At 39.0% G+C, this 26,611-nt stretch overlaps 2 protein-coding genes across 3 annotated transcripts in view; one reads left to right on the forward strand and one right to left on the reverse strand.

The window, feature by feature from the left end:
* Positions 1-3,366: 3,366 nt before the first annotated feature.
* LOC125234389 lies at positions 3,367-7,408 on the reverse strand. Of its 2 annotated transcripts, XM_048140600.1 has the most exons (6): positions 7,296-7,408; positions 6,774-6,982; positions 5,464-5,670; positions 4,879-5,036; positions 4,333-4,481; positions 3,367-4,170 (listed from the first exon to the last, which is right to left on the reverse strand). In XM_048140600.1, the coding sequence occupies exons 1-6, from the start codon at positions 7,372-7,374 to the stop codon at positions 4,127-4,129; spliced, it is 846 nt and encodes a 281-aa protein (XP_047996557.1). In that variant the 5' UTR covers positions 7,375-7,408; the 3' UTR covers positions 3,367-4,126. The 2 variants fall into 2 exon arrangements, with proteins under 2 accessions (XP_047996557.1, XP_047996555.1); XM_048140598.1 differs by having other exon boundaries at positions 3,367-4,481.
* Positions 7,409-8,215: 807 nt separating this feature from the next.
* Positions 8,216-26,611, forward strand: part of LOC125234388 (peroxisomal multifunctional enzyme type 2-like) — a 44,837-nt gene continuing 26,441 nt past the window's right edge. The window contains exon 1 of the mRNA XM_048140597.1: positions 8,216-8,677. Within this exon, the coding sequence (XP_047996554.1) occupies positions 8,485-8,677 (193 nt within the window). The 5' untranslated portion in view covers positions 8,216-8,484. The remainder of the gene's footprint in view (positions 8,678-26,611) is intronic.

A 26,611-nucleotide genomic window follows, 5' to 3' on the forward strand; every position in this document is an offset into this window, starting at 1 on the left:
TGCCATTTTGGCTACGGAACCCTAAAAATCATAGGTAAAATTTATTTGGGCAGGTCTATTTATTCAATGGGGAGTTAAATGAAATATGTATTCATGTGTTTCAATGTGTAATTAAGCATTTTGTACAATAGATAAATAATCTTTTGTTAGCTATGTGTAATGTGTATATTGATTTAGAATCTGGTGTGACTAAATTTACATAATCTTTTACATGCCTTGCTTTGAATTATTACCAAATTTGATACACAGTTTTCATTAATCAAAAATTTGATATAAAATAAGATAAATTTTAACATCTTCCTAAGAATCATTGGGTGGTAAAAATGTAATCAAATGAGAGGACTGCTTGCAAGGAAAGAAAGACATGATTACATAATAGGTTATTTTAAGTTTAGCACATTGTAATGATGTAATATTTTGTAAGGTTACAATATGCAAAAACACATTTGTAAGGTGTAATTCATGAGAGTAAATGTTAAAAAACAATGTTGGTTTATTTATTGTTTAATTTTAATTCTACACATTTACATTCAGTCATGATTAGATATACATACTAGTCATAAAAAGCCTACGAAATGTATTCATATTGGTTATAAAATTGAAATTTTAGAATAGATCAGTGGCAAATAATTTGATTCACAAGAGCTGACACAGATGGAATGAAGATATATTTGGTGTGTATCTAATTATTATCCAATGACTTACTTTGACTTAATGTCCTGTGTCCCCTAGATGGGGCAGAGGGCATCCACAGTGCGTCGCCATCCCGAGCGGTTTTGAGCTTCGCGCTTTACTTCGCTCCAGGTCATCCCTATCGCCTTCGCTTCTGCAGTGATCGTCCTCCGCCAGGACTGCTTAGGGCGGGCACGTCTTCGCTTTCCTTGGGGATTCCAGTCTAGGGCTTGCCTCGGTATGTGGTCGGGGTCCCTTCGGAGCGTATGGCCAATCCAGTTCCATTTGCGGCGTTTGATCTGCTGGTTGATCGGCGTCTCACCGCAGCGTTCCCACAGAGCTGTGTTGGAGATTTTCTCGGGCCAGTATATTTCGAGAATGCGGCGAAGACGGCGGTTGACAAAGACCTGGATCCGTTGCGAGATGTCCTTAGTGACCTTCCACGTCTCACATCCGTACAGCAACACGGGTTTCACGTTGGACCGGAATATCTTGAGCTTAACTCTCCGAGTCAGTTTCCGCGATTGCCATATAGGACGGAGTCGTGCGAAGGTTGCCCTCGCCTTGGCGATCCTCGAAGCGATGTCCTCTTCGGTCCCTCCAGTTTCCGACACTACACTACCAAGGTACGTAAATTTGTGGACTGTCTCCACACCCTCTGTGCCGATGAGCAACGGTACCGAACTGGTTGCTCTGCACCTCATGTCTTGGGTCTTCCTGGTGTTGATTTTGAGTCCCGTCTCCAAAGCCTCTCGCCGTAGGTCGTCCAATTTGGCTTGCATGTCGGCGCGTGTGTGGCTCAATAGGCATAGATCATCGGCATAGTCTAAATCTTCCAGCACGTTGGACAGCCCCCACTCTATGCCGCGGCGCTTTCTATTGGTCTTGACCATGATGCCATCGAGGACGACAAGGAAGAGGAGAGGAGAAAGAAGACACCCCTGTCGTACACCGGCCTGAACCGGTATGTCCTCCGAGATGAGACCGTCGTGAGTTACTCTACAGGAATAGTTCCTGTAGATGGCCTTAATCAAGTTTGTTATTTTCTCGGGGACTCCAATTTCTTGTAGTCGGTCCCAGATACAGTTCCATCTCAAGGTGTCGAAGGCTTTTTCGAAGTCCACAAAGGTCAGGTACATTTCCCTCTGAAATTCTGATGCCTGTTCGAGAATTATGCGTAAGGTGTTGATCTGGTCCGTACACGATCGGTTGGGCCGGAAGCCAGCTTGCTCTTTGCGCAGAAGAGGTTCTACGGCCCTCGAGAGTCTGTCCAAGATGATCCTGCAGAGCACCTTGGAAGGAATCGAGAGCAAAGTGATGCCTCTCCAATTGCCACAGTCACTGAGGTCTCCCTTCTTGGGTACGGTGATCAGAAGGCCCTTGCTCCAGTCACAAGGTAACTCTTCGGCTGACCAGATGTTCCTCAGGAGAGGCGTCAGCGCGTTTGCAGCGGTAGGGATGTCGGCTTTCAGCATTTCCGCTGTGATGAGGTCCTCTCCTGGGGCTTTCCCATTCTTCAGCGATCGGATAGCCTTCACTACTTCGTCCGTTGTAGGGGGAGACACATCGATGTCCAGGCCTTGTGTGGGCAAGCTGGCCGCACTTGCAAGCGTAGCGGGGTCGTTTGGGACTTGGAAGATCTCTTCAAAGTGCTCCCGCCAGCGTTGAAGCTGTCCCTCCGATGTCACAATAAACTGGCCTGTCTTGTCTTTCAAAGGCTTCTTCTTCCTCTGGTTTCTATTTCCGGCCAAGGTCTTCGTCGCCTTGTACATCTCCCTGAGATTTCCGGAGTTGGCAGCGCGTTGGGCACAGTCCGCAACCTCCTCAGCCCATACTCGACGGTCATGACGGGTACTGCGGTAGATTTTTCTGCGAACTTGTCCGTATCGGCGCCTCAGGTCTTCGCGCACTGCCTCGTCACTAGTTGCCAGGAGCTGAAGATGTAACCCGCGCCTTTCTTCGATGAGTTGCCAGGTATTTTGTGACATCCAGTCTTCGCGTGTGTGCGTTTTGTGTCCAAGGACGACGGAGCTGGTCTCTGTATAGGCCATTTTGATGTGGTTCCACTCCGCGTCGACAGAAGTGGAAGGGTCCGCACTTCACTGAGACAGAGTATTTGCAGTTTGTATCGGAGCATTTCTGCTTCTGCTTGGGCTAGTCGGCTATCTTCGCTCAGTGTTCGCACGTTCCAGCAAGCAATTCGTGTCCGTATTTTCATGCCAAAGGTCGTCGTAGTTTGATCGGTCCGGTTTTGCACTGTTTCAGTTTCTTTAATCGTTGAGTTTCGGGTAAGCGAAGGATTAGTCCACTATACCCTAGCCCAATGGTGGGGCTGCCACCTCGGAGCCGTTGGGTTTGCTCGGTTTTGTTTCGGGTATCCTCCCTAGTGAGTTGATTCTGTTTTGAGGCGCAGAAGATTCGCCTTTCGCCCTGCATCCTCAGCTCAGCTGCAGCACAGAGGTAGCGGTCGCGCGGCGGCGCGGCTGCAGCAGTTCCCAGAGGGGACGGCGGGGACGTGGATGACGCGGACTGGCTAGGGCTCTGCGAACAATACGGTGTTCCGCTACGAACACAGCAGATGGTTTCTTGGCATTTTATAGGTAATGCTGTTCTCACTACCAGCGATCCCCACCAAGACCAAACCCTAGCTTCCCCCCCCAATAGAGTAGAGTATAAATATACTACAAATGTAGTGATTGCATATCACAATAAAGGCACAGTATAATAAAGAGTACTATCGTACAGTATGGCCACTCCCGCTCCCCGCTGAAAGTGCCGCCCACCCCCTCTCGGTTACCTCACAGTTACCGCCTGTCAAAAACGCGACCAGTCGACCTGTCATATCTCACACATACAAGCATGCTACGCGTTCACCTACACAAGCTTAGAATGTGTGCTAGGAACGCGCCTCTGTCATATATTTGATCGCCAGTGTCCGAGATGTGATAAAGGTGTCAGTTGTACAATGAAAGATATCTTCATTCCATTCAAGTCAGGTAAGTAAATCAACTTGTGGGTGAATCCACGTAAAAGTAACGTGAGTCACGACTTCATTGAGCGTTTATTTGAACTACATCTGCAAATGAAAGGATCTATGCATATATCGGGAAAGTAACACTTATTTGGAGATAGATTATCACTTGAACTTGCATCGTGAATAAATGGAACATGCCATAAAATCGGGACTTATGTTACTCTTGCCTCGGATTGACCTTGTACAGTTTTACACACAAGGAGGAACTCAGTGTTTGTTTACAACCACTAGTGCCCACTCTCAATAATTATTAATAAATTTAATAATTAATTGTATAGACAAAAACATTCACACAGGAAATCTATGCACATGTCAACTCTACTGACAAAGTACAACCACAAAAATACAAAAATTAAGACTTATGACTTTTAGCTTACATTTTCGGTTGAGAGCAATCACATACAAAACTAACCAACATGATCAACACATCATATATGTTTTTCCATTACAGCAGGGTCCTTCATCTGAAATTCAAACATAAATGTATTGCAAGAACCATTAAGACCCTTTAGTGATGGAATGCCACACATGAAATCAGCTCTCTAACGGAGTCTCATTGCAAATGATCTCATTCAACACATTAAAAACAGAATTCACTACTTCAGGTGATTTCATTTTAACAATACCGTTGCTTTTGACCTCCGCTTTTAGCAGTGTGATTTTGAAGATGTCCAAGAAAGATATGTCATACTGTATCGTATGCATTATTTGTTTTTGTAGAATCTGATATACTTGGCTTATGAGCTCTGACACATTCTCCACCTCATCTTTTAATCTGCAAAAATAAAATATTTACAATTTATCTACAGGGTGTAACAGAAATGGTGGTGATCCGTTTAAGGGCGTATTCAGTATCGTATTCTCATCAGGAAAAAATAGGATAAACATTTTTTTTCGCAAAAATTTTTTTTATCTTTGTATGGAGATTCGACCGATTCGCGCGGCCCGGCTCATACAAAAGTGAAAATTTTTTTAGCGAAAAAAAATTTTCTTCTACGTCCGCGGATTTTCCTGATAAGAATACGATACTGAGTACGCCCTTAAACGGATCACCACCATTTTTGTTACACTCTGTATACAAAATACACAAAAGAAATTGAACACAATATGATCTGATAAGAAAAAATTTGGTATTTTTTTTTTAATAAACAGGAACTGGGGGAACCACTTACGCATTCCACATGTAGTGTACGTCGCCAACTTCAAACCGAAGATCCAGTTTGTCCTTGATGTCAACTGCCCCTGGAGTGGTGTAGGACAGGACAAAAGGGTCAGTGCCCCTTGCTGATGCGCACTCCACAAAACTGAAGCCAAACATTAGCAGCTGAGACTGAAATAAGAGAAGATCAAATTCTTTGATTTGAGTACCTATTGCGTACAAATCTGTGCTTGATTATCTCATTCCCTGCCAGTAAACTGATGCTGGTGGGTTTCCTCTTTAGCAGATTTAGCAAACTAAGATTAAACAAAATATATGTTTTTTTTTTATAAATAGGCTTAGTCTTGGACACAGACCTGCCAAAGGCAAAGACGTGGCCTACGATCGAGTGAGCTCACCCAGAAGATGCCTGTTCACTCTTGATTAAGTGAAACATCCCACTTTCTCATTAATATTGCAACATATTTATATGGCTAACTAGTCAAAACACCCTTTGTCAAGCAACAAAGTTTATTTGTCCAGTAGAGCAAAGGTTAAATACAGTGTTGTATCAAACTTATATTTAATTTATGGTTATAACAAAAGAAAATATTATTACCTGTGTAAAACTCAATGGTTTTATATTGCAGTCAAATATCTTTTGTAAGCAGATTTTAACAACCTCTGCGATTTTTCTCTCTCCCCGCTCCAGCATGTATGGCAAGTGAATGGTGCCTTCAGGACCACTGCTGACCCCCCAGGACATCAAGATCCCAGTATATGCCATCTTTGTCTTGCCACTGTTTGTTGTTGTTTCTATATTTATCTGAAATATTAATTATTTGTGTTTAATTATACAACAAACAAGGATAAATTGCGAGTCTGCGGTTGCTGAGCATTTGCTGGAGTCAGGACCAAACCACTGGATTGAACTGCATAATCCCAAAGTCCTTTCAGCTGAACATGTTTACTATAGCAGGAAAGTATGTGAAGCGATTGAAATCAGGAAACATCATACACATAATTTCAATCAAAATGAAGGGCAAGGGATTTTCATAATGGATTTCATCTTCATGGAATCCAGTGATCAGCAAGTATAAACATGAGAAAACTTCTGGGCCCATACAATCAGATGTCATGAGTGTTGTATGTAGGCAGAGTGGCAACCCTAGCATAAAAGTGACTAATGACAATCAAGAGCAGGTAGTACGAAAAGTACAGCTAGAAGATGTTGATACAACTCCCAGTCAGTCTACCTGTGACCACGGACATAATGTCATGTCCGAAACCTTGGGTGAAATATAAAATGACCATTTTAATTTAATAATATGAAGGATAAATTGGGATTACCATAGGTAAAATATGCAACATTTTAAATATACACAGTAAGTTCAGCTGAATTTCACCTTCCTATACAAATGCAGTTTTTGTTCTCATTTGAAAACTATGCAGTGTTAAAAGTAGTTGATGAAGACAACACTTTCAATGGTGTACTGTTTAAAAAAGCATGGTGATTATTTAGTGAGAATTATGTAAATTATGTAAATTGAATGTATACCAACTAACATAATTGTAACTTTCTGTAATTTACTGTATCTATCCGTAATATATATTTTCTTTCCTTCATCGTCATTGCATGACATTCAACTTAAGCAGATACAGGCCTAGCCTAGTGCGGGGACTCCTGAGGTATCGGTAAACCAACTAAGCTATGCACGTAGGTAATTGTAAGCTATGTAAGAATGCATCTCATTTGTGTCTTTTTGTGCAATAAACATTTTTTATCTTTTTTTTTTTTTTTTTTAGAATGATATAAAATGTTATGGCTAAAATCGTCATCAATAGAAATTGTCAACAATGTAAATCACAAGTTCTATTGACGGCGACTTTAGGCATTATTAACTTGAGCCTGGATTATCCAAAACTTACCTTTAAAGCGTCAGCATCATCTTCACAGTACTTTAATAGAGACTGCTGGTCAAACTGCACCACATAGTTGACAGAAGACTTCGCAGACACGCTACTGACCAGCGCTAGTCGAATTTTAGACGCATATTGCTTGAGCTTCACTCTGTTGTATTGTAAGTTGTTTAAAGGAGAAACTTTACTCAAAGTCCACTGGCCCTCGTGATAAATCACTAGAAAATGAAGAAAGAAACTTGTTGAGATCCTCCATGTTAAAAGTAACTAACAATTAAACGCCATTACATTGATTAAAACCGAAAATAAATTACACATATGAAAGAAAAAGTGACCAAGTCCTCTCCAGCCTCAGGCACCAGAGGACTTGGTCACTTTTTCTTTATATGTGTAATTTATTTTCGGTTTTAATTTATATACATAGTAGTGTGACTACTTTAAGACAGCACAAGTTGAAATATTTTCAGTAGATTATAATTTAACTTGTGTTCATTAGAAGCCATTACATTGAAATAAGTATATAAACATTACCTGCTAGGGGATCATTGATGTATTCGGCGTTGGTTCCCCACTGCCATGAAGGCTCAACATTTGATTGTAACATAGACATAATTCAATGTGTCATATAAATAAACGAGATATTGCTTTGCTTTTGAAACAGGTAATTGTTTATAGCTAATATTTTCTCACGTAAACACCATTTTACTTTTTTACTACCTATTGCTTTGCTTTGAACTTTGAATGAACAATGTGACATTTGTCTGAATAAAACAATAAATAAACACAAATAAAAATACACAAAAAGAAAAGATCGCTGTCAGAATCGAACCCGAGAACATCTGCGTACGAAGCCAGCGCACTACCACGGGACTACGTCTTGACTTGCTCAGTCTGACGAAATCAGCCTAGAGAAAAGAACGTCTAATGTCATGTCACATCGCTGATCATTGAGCGAGACATGCGCTCCAAGCGGAGAGATTTGTAACTGCAATTACAAGGCCTCAGCCGGTCATTTTTGCGATTGTTGTACTTCGACAGATGTTCCTCCTTTATACTTCTATACTCCCTGCCTGGTTACATTACTTCAATTTTGACGTTATTTTTTAGTATGTTGGTAAGTAACTTCACGTTCTAAAACGAGTAATGTTACCCATGTTCATTGAAAATCTAAAAATATTTAATCTATCGCTTTTGTATAATAAAATGTATGGCAAAGAAGTATGCAGCAAAATATGTCTGATGTTAATGTCTCTATAATGTTCATTAATGTGTGTTCAAATATTACTATAATATTATGTGCTGTTCCAACATCTGGTATTATTCAATAAAATATTTCATTAAATGTGTACAGCGAGTTTTGGAACGCTACCTAGTTCTTCTGTCAAGCTGTCACCGCTGTCATGTCATTCTCATTTCTCATTCTGAATAATAATAATTTTCCTTTTACGAATGCGAGTTTCAGAAGCTTATAAGGCAAAAAACAAAGATTATTCAATAATTGAAATCGTTTAATCTTATCAATAAATATCAAACAAGCGAAACAGGGATTGTCCAACGTAGTGAACTTTGAAAAAGTACCTACTATCAAAATACAAAGTGTAGCCCGAGTAAAAACAAGTTTTTTATGGACTTTGACTCCAGATAGCAGTCATACAGTGCGAATTATCGGGCGCTGTCGGTAATAGTTATTGTATCATTTCGCTTTCGTGAGCCGTGAAGGATGGAGCAGCTTCGTTTCGACGGTCGTGTGGCGGTGGTGACCGGTGCCGGGAACGGTCTGGGCAAGGAGTATGCGTTGCTGCTGGCATCTCGCGGGGCGAAGGTGGTGGTGAATGACCTGGGAGGCGCTCGGGACGGCGCCGGCAAGTCCGCTAACTTCGCCGACGATGTCGTCAAACAGATCAAGGACAAAGGTTATCATTTTCTTTGTTTTATTATTGTTGCATTTACATTTCGAAATCGCAGTATCACTCTTCTCGTGACGTTGTTTATTGTATTTTGATATTTTGTTTTGTTTGTATTGTATGTTTGCATATTGACTTTAGCAGTTATCTTAGCAAAACAAGAACTTATTTTGATAAAAGAAATATATAATAGAAAAAAATGCGAAAACTACAACATACATACAATCACGCCTGTGTCCCATGAAGGGATGGGCAGAGCACATGAAACTACTCAGGTTTCAGTGCCACTCTTGGCAAATAAGCAACAAAAACAAAAAAAAATAAACATAATAGTACTTTTAAATAAACATTTAAAAGTACTATTTTAAGTAATCTAAGGATTGTAGATGTAGATGTAGTGTAGGGACGCCTGGCCGGATACAGGCGGGCTGTCGATCGCTGGTGCGTTCATTCAGCCCAATTCCCTGGAGTTGGAGCTGCAGGTTACTGTCCCGGCTGCCCTCCCACACTTCTCTCCTCAAATCTTCTTGTTTCCTTAATACAGTACTATTTTTAATCTAAGGATTAAAAATAGTACTGTATTAAGGAAAAAAAGGAAAATGACTATGGTTACTGTGCTTCTTTCCATCCAGCCCTAGTTTTCTTATAACATTTAACTTGAGTTTTTTGTTGCACTTATTGCAGTTTATTATTTTATTTAAAGACATGAATGAAACAGTTGGAAATAGCATTCATTTTATTTATCTTTTCACAGTAGGTAGTTGAACTTACTATTTATCATAATTATCATATTAATGAGGCCCGACATGCCAGCTAAGACTCTTTATCAGTGTAATAATAGGAATTACATTCTAAGTTATTTAATTCTGATTTTTATACCTATCTAAAAAAATCATAATTAACTTATAAGATGATGTTTAACCACTTGACAGTCCAGCCCGCGCGACCATATTCTGGTCAACCGTCCGGGTTTTTAAGCGACGCGCGCAGCGCGCTGCGCATTCATAACTTTTTACAAAAACGTCTGTATCTTCTAAACTACACAAGGTATAGTTCAAAAAAAAATACTTCGGTATAAATGAACGTACAGTACTTGAAATAAAATTATAGTTATAGTAAAATATGTATGATCATATACTATAAATCAAGGTTAAACTTATGTAATCGAAAAAAAAATTAAGAAATTTTTTATTTGACTATTACTTAAATTATAGGAAATTTTGAGCGATGACCCCCTTTTTTTATTACGTATTAGAGAAATATACTATTTTACCTTTATAATGATACCACAACCAACACATACAGTTCTCATGAAGATATCCAAAAAAAATTAAACAAATTCAAAATCAAACACAAACACGCGGAGTTTGACAAGGCACTGCCGAATTTATTTTTCATTCACTAAGTAACGAGCGTACACTGCCATCTATACTTTTTGTAGCAAACTATGTAGTTAGGCTACGTTATTGTATCAAGAGAATAAGTAAATAATGCCGCAATATTTCGCTAGATGTCACTTTAATCAACTGTGTCTCCATCCCCTCTTTTGGATAGTAAGGTATCGTAGGACTGTCTACCGGAATTTTTTTTTGGATACTATGCTATCGTAGGACTGTCAAGTGGTTAAAGTATATATTTAAAATATGAATATAACTTTTAGGTGACAAATCACATTTTTCAATTCTAAGAATAACAATACAAATATTACAAATTCATTTTAATTAAATGTAAATCATTGACTTAAGCATATAAAGAAATTAATACATATCCATCATCATCATCAAATCATTCCTTATAATGACCGCTTGTGAGCACAGACCTCCCTTTTATATTTATGGCATACCCTGGTCCTTAACTAACATTGATAACTTGAAAGGGGGGGGGGGTCACGTGTTAAAGGCCCAGGTCTCAGGGAGGGTCATGTGGTCTATTTGTATGGCCAACCTAGGCTCCAGGGGGGTCATGACCTCATGACCCCCATGACCCTTCAAATCGGTCAGTATGGGAAAGTCTGAAACTGTAAGACATACGAAGATTTGTTCTTAGGAACCATGTCACCGATTTTGATAAAAAGAAAAACTGCATTCATACAATTAAAAAAAAAAGTGTACCCAGCTAGGGAATCGAACCCGGTTGTTTTGAAAAAATAAACTTACACTATTTCTATTCAGATATCGTTTGTGTAGGTCTTAAGCAGTAAATATCTCTAAGAAACATAATGTCTAAAATGAATAAAATGCATTTTTTTCACATACTTTAATTTATCATAGTAGGTGTTCAAAGTGACCACCGTTACAATATTCAGCAAGTTCACTTCATCTTTACAACAGTGTACTAAAATAGCTATAACACCGTTGAAGACCTAAAAGTAGCCATAGAGTCAACTTTAACGCAGATTCACCACATGAAGATACAAAATACAATAGTAAGATCGTTACCTAGACGTGTTGAATATTGTATTGAAAACAGGGATCGGATACCGGTATTTTTTTCGGAACGGTTCCGTACGTTGACCCGAGAACTTTACTTTAGCGTTTCTGGTTCCATTAACCGGTATTCTTTTTCGTTCAGTGAACGAACGTTTATGAGTGAGAACTGTTCCGAAGAACAGAATTAAATGATACGTTCTTTAAAGAACAGTTCGCGGGAACGGAATTAAATGATACGTTCTTTAAAGAACAGTTCGCAGGAACGAAATTATTTCGGTTTTTCTATTTCCAAGAATTTGAACGAACAGTGCAAGCGGTGTCGGCCACGGCCATCACTTTAGTAACTTTAGTTTGATTTGAGACTAGCGGTGAGTAAACGTGGCGTCGAACGAAACAAATACGTCGAAAACATTCTGCACCACAACCACAATGAAGTAAGTTTTTTTCTTTTAACTTAGTGCTTTCAATTTTACCGATTTTAAAATTTAAGTAATGTCACGACGCTTAAGTATTTATTTACAGGCAATCGTACAGTCCAAGGTCAAATAAGGACGGGACGCCGCTATTAGCAAGAGCGAGCGTCCTTATTTGACCTTGGTACGGTCATCTCAGGTGTGTGTGTGTGTGTGTGTGTGTGTGTGTGTGTGTGTGTGTGTGTGTGTGTGTGTGTGTGTGTGTGTGTGTGTGTGTGTGTGTGTGTGTGTGTGTGTGTGTGTGCGTGTGCGTGTGCGTGTGCGTGTGCGTGTGCGTGTGTACAATATACACTACTTTCCCATTAATTGTGTCGTTGGTACTGTAGATAGTCAATTACCATAGAAATTACATCAGCTACTATCAACAATGGACCTTTAGGGTCAGTTGCACCAAACCGTCTGTCACCGTTAAAGCATTCGTTAAATTTTATTGTATGGACAGTTCCATAGGCGTCTGCTGCGTGACGATGATGTGTGTGTCAAATGTGGTTGATGCAACGGGCCCTTAGTCTAAAAACGTCACAATGAAAGATGTGAAATGTGCAATTAGTCACAAAAATAAATTGTTTTTAGTATTCAACACTCCCGTGTCCCAGAACTCGAAGAATCCCAATTCATCCAATGTTCTTATACTGCTGCGAGTGAAAGGGGCACTAATGATGATATTTATGACTTGATCGATGCACAGAATGAGCCACTGAGTAAGTACTTACCTATACTAAACCTTCATAAACCTAAATACTGAAACTCTGCCCGGTGGTTCGGTGTTAGGGCTTGCAATTATCCGTCCAATTCGAAATCCGGATGATTCGACTCGATATTTGAAAATCCGGATATTCGGATAAAATGGATATTTCGAATATTTTTTATTTTATTTAATAAATCTCATAATTAGTAACATAATTATGTACTACGATACGAAAAACACGTCGTAGGAAATTGTTATTTTATAATCAGGCTTGAGCTGTTGTTCGTAACCTTAATGTTAGGTTAGGTTACTTAGTTATTTCATTCTTGCCTTTTTTAGGGTTCCGTAGTCAACTAGGAACCCTTATAGCTTCGCCATGTCTGTCTGTCCGTCCGTCCGTCCGTCCGTCCGTCCGTCCGTCCGTCCGTCCGTCCGTCCGTCCGGCCGTCCGCGGATAATCTCAGTAACCGTAAGCACTAGAAAGCTGAAATTTGGTAGCAATATGTATATCAATCACGCCAACAAAGTGCAAAAATAAAAAATGGAAAAAAATGTTTTATTAGGGTACCACCCCTACATGTAAAGTGGGGGCAGATTTTTTTTTTCATTCCAACCCCAACGTGTGATACATCGTTGGATAGGTATTTAAAAATGAATAAGGGTTTACTTAGATCGTTTTTTGATAATATTAATATTTTCGGAAATAATCGCTCATAAAGGAAAAAAAAAGTGCGTCCCCCCCCTCTAACTTTTGAACCATATATTTAAAAAATATGAAAAAAATCACAAAAGTAGAACTTTATAAAGACTTTCTAGTAAAATTGTTTTGATCTTGATAGGTTCAGTAGTTTTTGAGAAAAATACGGAAAACTACGGAACCCTACACTGAGCGTGGCCCGACACGCTCTTGGCCGGTTTTTATGAAATGACTTCAGTTGCCCATAAGATATATGATTTTATTTTTATGTAATTTTGACTAATATTTGATATTAATGAATTTTAATGCTAGAGACATAATCTGATTGCCATATGAGGCAAAACGTCATGTTGTGATCGTTTAGATCGAATATTACCTAAAAAAGGTATTACCTACCTACTCCTTGTTTAAATATCAGATTGCATTTACGAGGTTTTCATTGCCGATTTATTCAAATGCAAAAAGAACTATGACATATTACAAACACCATTTAGCTTTGTTAAATAACAAGGCTGAATGATCTTTCTCTCTAATAATTTTCACCTCTTATCTTTGATGACTTCGTGACTCCATTCCAGTTACACTTGGGACTCTCGGGTAGACGTTCTTAGCCAGAGGGCCTTACGTTACGTATACAGCGAAAAAGTTTTGGTGTTGCAACACTTGCAACCTATTTTGAAAGGATAAAATGTAAAAGCGTATCTGCTTAACTACTTCATCTTGTTCTGCAGTTCAATACTAAACAGGTCTTCCGCCGCGGGATACATAGAAGACTTCTTTTTGTCAGAAAATTTGAACAGTTTTAGTTCTGTTTGCAATTTATTTATTTATTTATAATGTATTCGGATGCTAACAATAATGAAAGTGCAGCGTTTGATACGGTACTCAGTGTCACTTGATTGATTGAGTTAAATTGATATACATTTACATGAGATTATCCACAAATATTCATGAAAAAAACCCTGCCTGCTAAGCCGCGGTCCCGGCGGATTCGAATCCCGGTAAGGGCATTTATTTGTGTGATGAGCATAGATATTTGTTCCTGAGTCTTGGATGTTTTCTGTGTATATAAGTATGTATTTATCTATCTATATAATATAAAGCTACAACCCGACTGACATTTTTCACAAAATGGGCAGAAGGGGGATTTGCAGGTGGCAGTGTTTGGTGTGGTCGTATAGAGTTTGGTCCTGCGACCCCGGATAGATCAGACCGTCGGTCTACCGGTTCCGGGTAAAAAAATGTTGGACGGCCTGGCCAAACGGCTGGAGTTAGCCGGGGAGTGTTCGACCAAATGTCATAGAGGACCCTGGGCAGTTTTTGACGCCGCCATTTTTTTTTCAAAATGGCCGACTTTTTTTTTTTGACGATTTTTCAAGTTTGTCGTAGAGAGCTCAAATTTTGGTCATAGAATCTCCAAGCGGCCTTGATTCGAATGAAATAAAAAAAAATTGAAAAGTGCTACAAATGTGGGAAAACTGGCCACTTTTATTTTGTATGGCAACTTTTAAACCGTAAGAGATAGCCGGGGGTGCTCGACCAAATGTCATACAGGTATCCGAGTAGAAAAAAGTTGCATTAAAAAAAAATCAAAATGGCCGACTTTTTTTTTTGAAAATTTTCAAAATGGTCCTAGCGCGCTGAGATTTGGCACACGGGTGGACGGTCGCGCTAAGATTAGTATTCAAAAAGAAAATTTTGAAAAATTCAAAATGGCGGCCTTTGAGGGCCAATTGAAATTTGAATGGAGGTTTTTCTTTTAATTACCATAGCTCCGTAACGGTACAAAGAAGTGAAAAGTGCTCAAACAAATGTTATACAGTCACCCGAGGTCCATCGAATGGCATTAAAAAAAAATCAAAATGGCCGACTTTTTTTTTTTGAAAAATTTCAAAATGGTCCGAGCGCGCTGAAATTTTGCACACGGGTAGACAGCCACCCCAAGATTAGTATACAAAAAGAAAATTTTGAAAAATTCAAAATGGCGCCCTTTGAAGGCCAATTGAAATTTGTATGGAGGTCCTTTTTTAAATCCCCATAGCTCCGTAACGGTAGGGAAAAGGTTAATAGTGCTTGAACTAATGTTGTACAGTTATCTGAGGTCCATCGAATGGCATTTACAAAATTTCAAAATGGCCGACTTTGAAATTTTTTTTTTTATTTTCGGTCCGAGCGCGTTCAAATTTGGCACGTGGTAAGAAAGGGGGCCAAAAATAGAAATGAGAAAAAAAAATTGGAAAAGTCAAAAACGGTGGCGAGAGGGGACAAAGTCAAATTTCCCTACCAGTTTGTATGGAGGTTTTTTTAAAAATCCCCATAGCTCCGTAACGGTAGGAAAAAGGTTAATAGTGCTTAAACTAATGTTGTACAGTTATCTGAGGTCCATCGAATGGCATTTACAAAATTTCAAAATGCCGACTTTGAAATTTCAAAATGGCCGACTTTTTTTTTTTTTTATTTTCGGTCCGAGCGCGTTCAAATTTGGCACGTGGTAAGAGCGGGGGCCAAAAATAGAAATGAGAAAAAAAATTTTTGGAAAAGTCAAAAACGGCGGCGAGAGGGGACAAAGTCAAATTTCCCTACCAGCCTGAGGGAGCGTTCTACAGCCCGACGGTCATTGCTCCGGTCCAAGTTCCGAGCTGCGTACAGACAGTGCTCCCAAGCAAGAAAAATATAAGTAAAAGTGTCTAAAAAGCGACGCGGCGGGCCGGAGGCCGCAGGCCGGAGGTCCAACTTCCCTACAAATCCTACAATCCCCACAGTAACTACGCGGAGGGCCGAAGGCCCGGAGCGTGTCTGACAGGCTTCCAAGTACGCGAAGGCCGCAGGCCGAGCTGCGGGCAGAGTGCTCCCAAGCACGCGAAGGCCGCAGGCCGAGCTGCGTGCAGATTGTGCTCCCAAGAAAACAATAACAAAAAGTATCTAAATAAGCGAAGCGGCGGGCCGGAGGCCCGACGCGGAGCTTCGAAACCAAGCGAAGGCCGAAGGCCGAGCTCCGCGTAGGGCCGAAGGCCCGGAGCGTCCCTGATCGGCTCGCCGGCGGACCGGGAAGTTGGAGCTTAAACACGACCCAATATTAAAAGTGTCTTGAGAAGCTCACGACGGGCCTGCGGCCTGATTTTTTTTTTTATTTTCGGTCCGAGCGCGTTCAAATTTGGCACGTGGTAAGAGCGGGGCCCAAAAATAGAAATGAGAAAAAAAAATTTTTGGAAAAGTCAAAAACGGCGGCGAGAGGGGACAAAGTCAAATTTCCCTACCAGCCTGAGGGAGCGTTCCACAGCCCGACGGTCATTGCTCCGGTCCAAGTTCCGAGCTGCGTACAGACAGTGCTCCCAAGCAAGAAAATATAAGTAAAAGTGTCTAAAAAGCGACGCGGCGGGCCGGAGGCCGCAGGCCGGAGGTCCAACTTCCCTACAAATCCTACAATCCCCACAGTAACTACGCGGAGGGCCGAAGGCCCGGAGCGTGTCTGACAGGCTCCCAAGTACGCGAAGGCCGCAGGCCGAGCTGCGGGCAGAGTGCTCCCAAGCACGCGAAGGCCGCAGGCCGAGCTGCGTGCAGATTGTGCTCCCAAGAAAACAATAACAAAAGTATCTAAATAAGCGAAGCGGCGGGCCGGAGGCCCGACGCGGAGCTACGAAACCAAGCGAAGGCCGAAGGCCGAGCTCCGCGTAGGGCCGAAGGCCCGGAGCGTCCCTGATCGGCTCGCCGGCGGACCGGGAAGTTGGAGCTTAAACACGACCCAATAGTAAAAGTGTCTTAGAGAAGCGAAACGACGGGCCGGAGGCCGCAGGCCGCAGGCCCGTCGTGAGCTTCTCAAGACACTTTTAATATTGGGTCGTGTTTAAGCTCCAACTTACCTACAACTCTCACAGTAACTACGCGGAGGGCCGAAGGCCCGGAGCGTGCCTGAGAGGCTTCCAAGCACGCGAAGGCCGCAGGCCGAGCTGCGGGCAGTGTTCCCAAGCACGCGAAGGCCGCAGGCCGAGCTGCGTACAGACTGTGCTCCCAAGCAGAACGATAATCAAAGTGTCTAAAAAGCGACGCGGCGGGCCGAAGGCCCGATGCGGAGCTTCGAAACGAAACCCAGCGAAGGCCGAAGGCCGAGCTCCGCGTAGGGCCGAAGGCCCGGAGCGTCCCTGATCGGCTCTCTGGCGGACCGGGAAGTTGGAGCTTAAACACGACCCAATAGTAAAAGTGTCTTAGAGAAGCGAAACGACGGGCCGGAGGCCGCAGGCCGCAGGCCCGTCGTGAGCTTCTCAAGACACTTTTACTATTGGGTCGTGTTTAAGCTCCAACTTCCCTACATCCCCCACAGTAACTACGCGGAGGGCCGAAGGCCCGGAGCGTGTCTGACAGGCTCCCAAGCACGCGAGGCCGTAGGCCGAGCTGCGGGCAGAGAGTGCTCCCAAGCACGCAAAGGCTAAAGCAAAAAAGCAAACAAGCAAAGCAATAAATCAAACAAGCAAAGCAAAAAAACAAAAAAGTATAGCTCAAAAACAAAAAGCAAAAGCAATAAAACAATAAAGCAAAGCACAAAAGAACACCGCGGGGCCCTCGGGCCCCGCGCACCTTTAAAAAACTAGTATAAGTATGTATTCGTATCGTCGCCTAGCACCCATAGTACAAGCTTTGCTTAGTTTGGGGCTAGGTTGATCTATGTAAGATGTCCCCCAATATTTTTGTTTATTATTTATTTACTTATAGTCATACTTGTTATGGAGAATTTTTGGCCAAAAGCTGCACTTTTGGATGGAAGCAAGCCGCTTTGCATGGTGATAGTAGACATTATAGTAAACGATTTTTTCCGAGGATATCGAAATTTCATCTCTTAGGAAGCCGAGCGTAGCGAGGTGTTTTATGAAAATGAAAAAAATTCTATCTTTTTATTGTATCGTCCGATTTTGACAAAACGTATCTCAAATGAAAGGTATTAATTTGTGTAATTAAAAAAAAATACAAAGAAAAAAAATTTAAAAGAAAAGTAAGAAAAAAATAAAAAAAGTAAATTTCCGTCTCGCACTGAATAACTTCAAAGAATGACAGACAAAATGTACAATGTCGATATACAAGTTTTTTTTAATCGAAGACAGATAAATTTTTAGTTGAAAACTGAAGACCGCATCGAAATCAGATCAGCATTTTTTAAGATACAAGTTGCCAAAGTTGGGAAAGATCGCTTTATATGGCCACTTTGAAATTCCTTTGCCAGAAAGTCAGAAATAACATGTTTTTCTGACACAGAAAAATACATAGTAACAGTACACTAGTGATGGGTAGGACATCAATTTCAAATGAGTTTGTATGAGTACCTCATTTCCAAAAATGAGGTGTTACAATGTCTTACTTCAAATGAGGTGAGGTACTGATCTGTATATATATATAATTTCTAGCATCGGCTGTTTGACAAAATCCATCGGCAACAAAAACTAGTATGTGTAGTTGTGTACTAGGTAAATATCCTTTATACATACTAAATTTCATTAGTCATAATGAGTACTTGAACATTTAACAAGAGAAAATAGATAAAATTAAAAAATATTTCAAGGACTGTCATAGAGGCCTGCATAACAACTTAATTTGATGTTTTTATGGAACTGGGTCTAATTTTGCCATTGAATAATATTATTTACAGTTTGTTCCATTTAAATTACTGCTACAAATTACAGTGGTTTCATATTATTAACAGCTTAATAATAACATACTTTGATTAGCATAGTTACCATAAAACTGCATGTTTTAAAACAAACTAAAGTTCGTATTGTTTTATAATTAGTACCACTTTTACATAAAAATAACAAACCTACCACTCCATGTGTTTTAAAAGCAATATGATAGTAATTAAAAACACCATCAACATTCGCGACGCCGGTAAGTCTTTTCAGTTCAGTTTCACTATTTTTTTGCACACAAATGACACTAAGGCAGAATCACAGGTATATTTGATTGTGTAAAAGTTGTCACCATTATTACATTTTGGCTCATTTATTAGTATTATCACTGTAGGACAAAACTAAACTTTATGCAAATATTGCTAATGCAACTAAGTACGTACAAACTAACTTTTCTTCTGTAAACTGTCATTACTGTCAACGTCAACCGCCTGTGAATTACGTTTCGTGTCGGATTTATTTATCATTCTATTGAATTAAGAAATGAATTATTCTTTCTATTACTGATTAAATACTTAATTAAACTACCATGCTTCACATAATTTATATTATATTTCGGTCAGTAATCTTGTAATTGTTTTTAAGCAAGCTTCGTAAACGCATCTTCTCAGTGGTTGGCCCTCTGTGTTGGTATGCTTGGTATTCCGAATATTCAAAACACTTGAGTTACCATTTCAACGTCCAGTCTAAGAGAGCTCCTGATTACACATAACAATAGCCATACAAACTCTATTGCTGCGGTAGATCACGTTATACTGGTCAATGTGTTAGCACAATAATAGCTATCAAAAAATTCAAAAATGAAGACCTGCCGCGAAAAACAACATTTTGCATCTCAGCTGCATTTATTCATGACTTCACAAATGCGACAGAGACAAAAGATGTGGTTCACGCGAAATCGTCTGATTTTTCGCGCGATTTTTGCGAGCAAGTTAACTATCCTGGGATCAAAAAGGCGTAAAATGTATGAAAACTTGCGGCGCATAAGATTGTTTTCTTTCGAGTCATGTGTAACGTATTTTTGGTGAGGCAAATTTGAAGCCCGCGTGTGTCTGTCTCACTCCCTCTTATGGTAAACGTAACTATCTGTTTCACTTTGAAAGGATTTTTGAAGTGTTGTTGTCACAGTGCCTCTTCTGTCTTTCCGGTACAAAGCGATTTCCGGTACAAACGAGTCAAACGATACATTTTATTTTATCGGTGGACCTTTTGTCCCGGCCATAAGGTCTGTAGTTCGATAACTGAACGTGTGGTTGATCACTTCATTTGAGGTGTCGACTCTCGCGACGGAGTTTGAGGGCCGCGTCTGCCGCGAGGCGCGCGAGTGGATGATGAGTTTTTGACGTTTTGTGACATTTGAAGTATGTGCATGATCTGTGAGGAATGAGGTGTTTGTGTTGCTACTGTTGCGAGCGAGTATTTGAGGGCCGCGAGGCGCGCGTGTGGATGATGAGTTTTGACGTTTTTGTGACATTTGAAGTACGTGAATGCTTTGTGAGGCGTGAGGTGTTTGTGTTGCGACTGTCACAAGCGAGTAAAATGAGGTGAGGTGTGATGCAATACATTTTTGCCGTGTGAAGTACTGCGACAAATTAACAATATGAGTGGTACAAATGAGGTGCCTCACGAATGAGGAACTCAACACTACAGTACACATCAAACTAAAATTAAAAATTCCGAGGATATTATAATTTCATCCCTTAGAACGACGAGCGTAGCGAGGTCGGTTACGAAAACCGAAAAAAAAATCTCATTTTTTTGTACGTCGTCCGATTTTGACAAAACATGTTTCATTTGAAAGGTATTACTTTATGTAACTTAAAAAAAATATTGAAAAAAATTGGAAAAAAATGTAAGATTTTAAAAAAAAAAAACCTTAATTTTCGTATCACACTGAATAACCGCAAAAAACGGTAGACACGGTGTATAATTTCGATATATGATTTTTTTAAATTAAAGACAAATAAATGCATGATTATAAACTAAAAACCGAATCGAAATCGAATCAGTAGTTTTTAAGATGCAAGTTGTCAAAGTTGGCTTAGTTTGTTTATATGGTCGCTTATAATAGTTATAATATAAATTCCTTAGCCAGAAAGTCAGAAACATTATATTTTTCTTACAGTTAAAAGTATGCATAGGTAATAGACATCATTATAAACATTTTTTTACAAGGATATAAAAATTTCATTCCTTAGAAAAGAAACCCTTACAAAGACGATCCAATAAAAAAAACTGCCTTTTTTTGTTTTTCGTAACAGACATCGCTACGCTCGGCTTTCCAAGGGATGAATTTTTTATATCCTCGTAAAAAATTGTTTATTATGATGTCTATTACCTATGCATACTTTTAACTGTGAGAAAAATATAATTTTTCTGACTTTCTGGCTAAGGAATTTATAAGCGACCATATAAACAAACTAAGCCAACTTTGACAAATTGCATCTTAAAAACTACTGATTCGATTTCGATTCGGTTTTTAGTTTATAATCATACATTTATTTGTCTTTAATTTAAAAAAATCATATATCGAAATTATACACCGTGTCTACCGTTTTTTGCGGTTATTCAGTGTGATACGAAAATTAAGGTTTTTTTTTTTAAATCTTACATTTTTTTCCAATTTTTTTCAATATTTTTTTTAAGTTACATAAAGTAATACCTTTCAAATGAAACATGTTTTGTCAAAATCGGACGACGTACAAAAAAATGAGATTTTTTTTTCGGTTTTCGTAACCGACTCGCTACGCTCGTCGTTCTAAGGGATGAAATTATAATATCCTCGGAATTTTTAATTTTATTTTGATGTGTACTGTTACTATGTATTTTTCTGTGTCCGAAAAACATATTATTTCTGACTTTCTGGCAAAGGAATTTCAAAGTGGCCATATAAAGCGATCTTTCCCAACTTTGGCAACTTGTATCTTAAAAAATGCTGATCTGATTTCGATGCGGTCTTCAGTTTTCAACTAAAAATTTATCTGTCTTCGATTAAAAAAAAACTTGTATATCGACATTGTACATTTTGTCTGTCATTCTTTGAAGTTATTCAGTGCGAGACGGAAATTTACTTTTTTTATTTTTTTCTTACTTTTATTTTAAATTTTTTTCTTTGTATTTTTTTTTAATTACACAAATTAATACCTTTCATTTGAGATACGTTTTGTCAAAATCGGACGATACAATAAAAAGATAGAATTTTTTTCATTTTCATAAAACACCTCGCTACGCTCGGCTTCTTAAGGGATGAAATTTCGATATCCTCGGAAAAAATCGTTTACTATGATGTCTACTATCACCATGCAAAGCGACTTGCTTCCATCCAAAAGTGCAGCTTTCTTTTCATAACTAGTATGACTATTATTAAATAAGGTAGTAGTGCCACTCAAGGAGTAATTTTTGATATAAATCGCTTTAATATCGTAAATGTGTTAATTTTACTTTAAAATTTGTTTTCCAAATGAGCTTCTTAAAAATTGCAATGGTATTTCTGTCATTCACAATATTCGAATTATTCGTTTTATCCGGATTTTAACGTGCAAATTATCCGAATTTCAAAATCAGCGGATATATCCGGATTACAATACAAGCCCTATTCGGTGTCACTCCTAAAGTAGGTACTTACAGGCGACCGTACCGACATATGTCAATTAGGGACGCAGTTATTTGTAAAAAAATGAGAAAGCCTTATACGGTCAACCGGGGTGGCTTTAAAACGCAGGGGTGACTTTGAAAATTTAGTTTTAAAGTCATACTGTAAGTAAATTCGCGATTTTCTATGGTAGATTTACAAGAATATTTATTGATCTATTATCTATCTACTAATTACATGAACAGTTTCAGTAAATAATGAATGGTGTTAATTTTAAAGCCGTTCAAATACCATCAAAGTAACCCCAAATTTTCCTAAAGCCACCCCGGTTGACGTAACTCTCCCGCTCTTACAATCCCGTACTTGTTGGACCTTGGTCGGTTTGGTCGTCTGTAGACAGTGTAGACACTAATACACTCGCCAACTACAGTTGTGTATTCCATGTAGATACACCAAGGGCCCAATTCTCAAAAGCTTGTAACTTATTGTAATAATTTTCTAGAAATGTAAGTACATTATGCAAAATAAATAAGATATTTTTATTGCAGATAAAAGCTTTGACATAGATGATGAAGATCTAGCCTTCAAAAAAATATATATAGAGAAAATCTACCCCATATCCAAGCGATTCTGATGACCTTGAGTTGGATGTAAGTGCTTATAGTGTGAGAAAGCTGTATAAAATATAATCTGCACTAATTTGTATAAATATGTGTGTTACTTAATCTGTGTGAATTTGTAATAGTGATATGTTTTTAAATGTTTTTAAGGACCAAGATGCAGTCCTTGAGAGAGCACAACCCATGCAATCCATTTATAGTGAACCGGAACCGGACGCGATGTGCCCTTGTTCATGCAAGCGTAATATAGTTGCAGTCGTTATAAGAAAAAAGTTAGAACAAGTTCCCGAAGAGAATTTACGGGCTTGTTTAGAAGATCTCGAAAATAAAATAGAAAAATATTATTAAATGTATATCAAGATTATGTGTACTCTATCATAATTATAGCTTCAGTGTAAAAGTCAATCATATTTTGGTACATTCGTTAGTGAAATATCGTTATAAAATAAGGGTTATTCCATTAGTCAGAGTTACCACTAAGTTGTTACCAGTGGTAACTACAATGTTATTTTCCCATAGGCAATTACTGGAAAGATTATATCATAAGATTCATAAGTTTTGTTTTATTTTGTACACATGTAAAGCATGACCAGAAATATATGACTACGCGCCATGTAGCGGAATTTCATTAAAACTATTTTCTTCATAGTCATCATACTATACTGAACTGTCACTCCATACATCAGAATAACAGCGCACTCCTGCCTGACAATAGTTATTTATATTTCTGGTCAGGCTTTAGTTTCTTAACCATACTTACCATATCCAACGCGATCAATGTTATTTTCACCAAATCTAATGGCAACAGCTGAGACTGTTTCCTCACCTTTAATTGATTGGCCTCAATGGCCACTGCGTAAGAGTCGTTAGAGGTGCACATTGACTTGCCTAATATCAAGGACGATAGATACCGGGACTGACAAAGCCCATACAAAAGTTTACCTCTGAAATGTCCCATACATTTCCGAGCGATTATTTCCGAAAAAATTAACAATATCAAAAAATGTTAGTAGTAAACCCCTATTCATTTTTTAATACCTATCCAACAATAGGTATATCACACGTCAGGGTTGAAATGAAAAAAAAATCTCTCCCCACTTTACGTGTAGGGGGCGGGCACCCTAATAATGTTCTCATGCAATGATTAGTTGGTTTCGATTTAGCTTAATATATTTTTTGTTCTTATTTATGGTGTCTGTATTTAGCTCTGCCGTGAAAAATATTTAAAGAAATAAGGAGGCCGTTTCATCATCGCCACCAGTACAAAACAAGGTCCCACGTAAGAAGAAAATAAACATCGACGACTTCGATACAGGCACAAGCTTCATGAATTTTAGGCTGTGTGGAAGTAGCAAGTCTTCAAACCTAGCTTATTAAATTGTCATTCTCTAAAACCATGCTTTAATTTTCTACAAATATTAACGCGAAACGAAACCCAGTACTCGCTGTCCCGATTATACATGACGTCGGCACATTATTGCCATATGAAAACGATTTGTAGCGACACTCTTCCAGGGTCAAATAAAAACTTGTCAGGCTTTAGTTACTAAAAAAAATCCGGATTTAATCCGGAATTCGGATTTTGCCCTAAAAATAATCCGAAAATCCGGATTTTATATTATTGCAATCCCTAGGTATAACCCAATCCTTTCAGAAAATATTTACTTTACCACAAAATTATTTTAAACTTTCTTTTTGACATCGAAAAGGCTTTAGTTTTTTACATACCGAATAACTTTATTTCGGTATCATGATTCCTTTTAAGATAATTACATTATGTATAAGGTAAGGAATAATATTTAGAATACCTAAAATATGACAAATTTGCATTCTATTCAAATCAGTACGAGTATACTTCACGGAGTCCAAAACTATACGCAAATCAGAAGTCCAAAACTAGAAAAATATAGATAGAGACTATAGAGAGCGATTGCGGGCGCCGGTCGGCTCGAGCGCGAGTACTTGCGCCGCTGGCGTACGCGTCTGTGTGCGTGCGCCACGCGCACACACAACTTTACTATACAGGGCCTCTCTGTGGGTTCCGCCCCCGTCAACGCGACGGCGATAAAGACCTAAAAATATGAATTCGTGCTTGCCTCCTGTATCGTCTTAATCCTTTAATGATTCCGTTAACGTGAAACTTTAAGTAGACAGGTTTTATGAAGACAATTGGCCGGTGAGCCCTACAATTTTAAAATTTGCCGCCCTTTATACATGGTGTATATTCTATGCTGTTTCTTCCTATCCTAATAGTTTCAATATCAAGCATACACTATCACTGCACGTTCGCTGTTTATACGCCGAAAGTTGCAAATCTTATACAGGATATTTGTTGTAATTAAGAAAGTATAGATACTAGACAACCTTACAGACCACAAAAAACTTACTAAAATCTCAATTCATGAAATAAATCTTGGTAACAAAAAAGGAATAAAAAAACAAATTTAACTTTTTCCTTAATTTTTGTACAAACTTTTCGAGAACTGCTGCTATCCTCAAGTCCTGGCATACTTGTACAAACAGCAACACCCTTAACTAACCATCGGTAGACTTTAGTCCTTGTAATAAGGATTACAAATGTACAGCTAACAGTGTTGCCGATGGCACAAGGACAAAATTAAAATTATGTTAGAGTTTTGAAGAAAGTTCCTAATTCAAAATCAGAAAAATTGCCCAGGACTTATGAAGCTAAACCTTAAAATTATTGAAAGTAGTATTTAAACATTTTAATGTCACAAAGTTATGTTATATATGGAAATATGTTGTTGCCAAACAACAAGGTCAGAGTCAGTTTCTGGTTTGTTACATCAACTTTGAGGGGCCAAGCTTCTCTGAGCTTGCATAATATGTTAGTTTCGTTTATGGTGACTTGATGGTAGGTCATTTATTTTTAAAATTTAAATGTTTTGGTTATGTACAGTCAACCAGTTGGAGCCCTAGGCCACTGTAGGACTATGTCATAGTAAAATTATAAATCAGATTGCAAGAAATTTCTTACTGCTTGTCATTTTGACATGGTTGTAGAGTGGCCTAGGGTTCCGATTGGTTGACTGTATATTTAAAATCCTGCTTCTTTTTATCATACAATTAAAGGTTTTTTTTTTTTAATTAGAATAGAATAGAATAGAATAGTTTATTTTCTAAAAGTTTTACAATCTTTAGTTACCAGAGGCCTATAATTAGCCTGTTGTAGTGTCCCACTGCTGGGCAAAGGCCTCCCCTCGCTTCTTCCACTCAACCCTGTCATGTGCATAATTCTGCCAGCTTGGATGGAATGCGTTCAAGTCATCCCGCCATCTCTTTTTTGGTCTGCCTGAACCCCGGCCTGCACCCTCTACGGTGTTCCGTGGGTCCCACTCGGTAACCATTTTGGCCCACCGTTCAGGGTGCATGCGGCAGACATGTCCAGCCCAGTTCCACTTAAGAGTAAATAAAGTAATTAAAGGTTATGGACATTTAACAAAAGAGTATTTGTAGTTTAACTAACTGCTAAGATACAGCGGGGTAAATCTCAACTGGGGGGCAACTGTAACTGATCCATTTTTTCCATTATTACACGATGATGTTGAGTTCTAAATGTATCCACTGAACACGCCTACCATAATCGATGGAATCAGGCGTTACTTTGCGGAAATCCATGTTAATCGTAAACTAGAACTTTCCTTTGCTAATCCGCGAATAGATAACGTGCAAGTCAATCAGTGCTAACCTGTTATAATTACTTGCGTATTTTTTACATGCAATTAATTTTCCCACCCTCCCACCGCAAAAA

Source organism: Leguminivora glycinivorella, chromosome 16, assembly GCF_023078275.1.
Source record: "Leguminivora glycinivorella isolate SPB_JAAS2020 chromosome 16, LegGlyc_1.1, whole genome shotgun sequence".
In the NCBI taxonomy this organism is placed as follows: Eukaryota; Metazoa; Arthropoda; class Insecta; order Lepidoptera; family Tortricidae; genus Leguminivora; species Leguminivora glycinivorella.

Bases quoted from the DNA above. Each gene is read 5' to 3' on its own strand.
- LOC125234389 (XM_048140598.1), bottom strand. From the start codon at position 7,374: ATGTCTATGTTACAATCAAATGTTGAGCCTTCATGGCAGTGGGGAACC. The intron at 6,983-7,295 runs GTAATGTTTATA...TTCATTTTCTAG, and splicing joins CATCAATGATCCCCTAGCAG to TGATTTATCACGAGGGCCAG. The intron at 5,037-5,463 runs GTAATAATATTT...CTCTTATTTCAG, and splicing joins AACCATTGAGTTTTACACAG to TCTCAGCTGCTAATGTTTGG.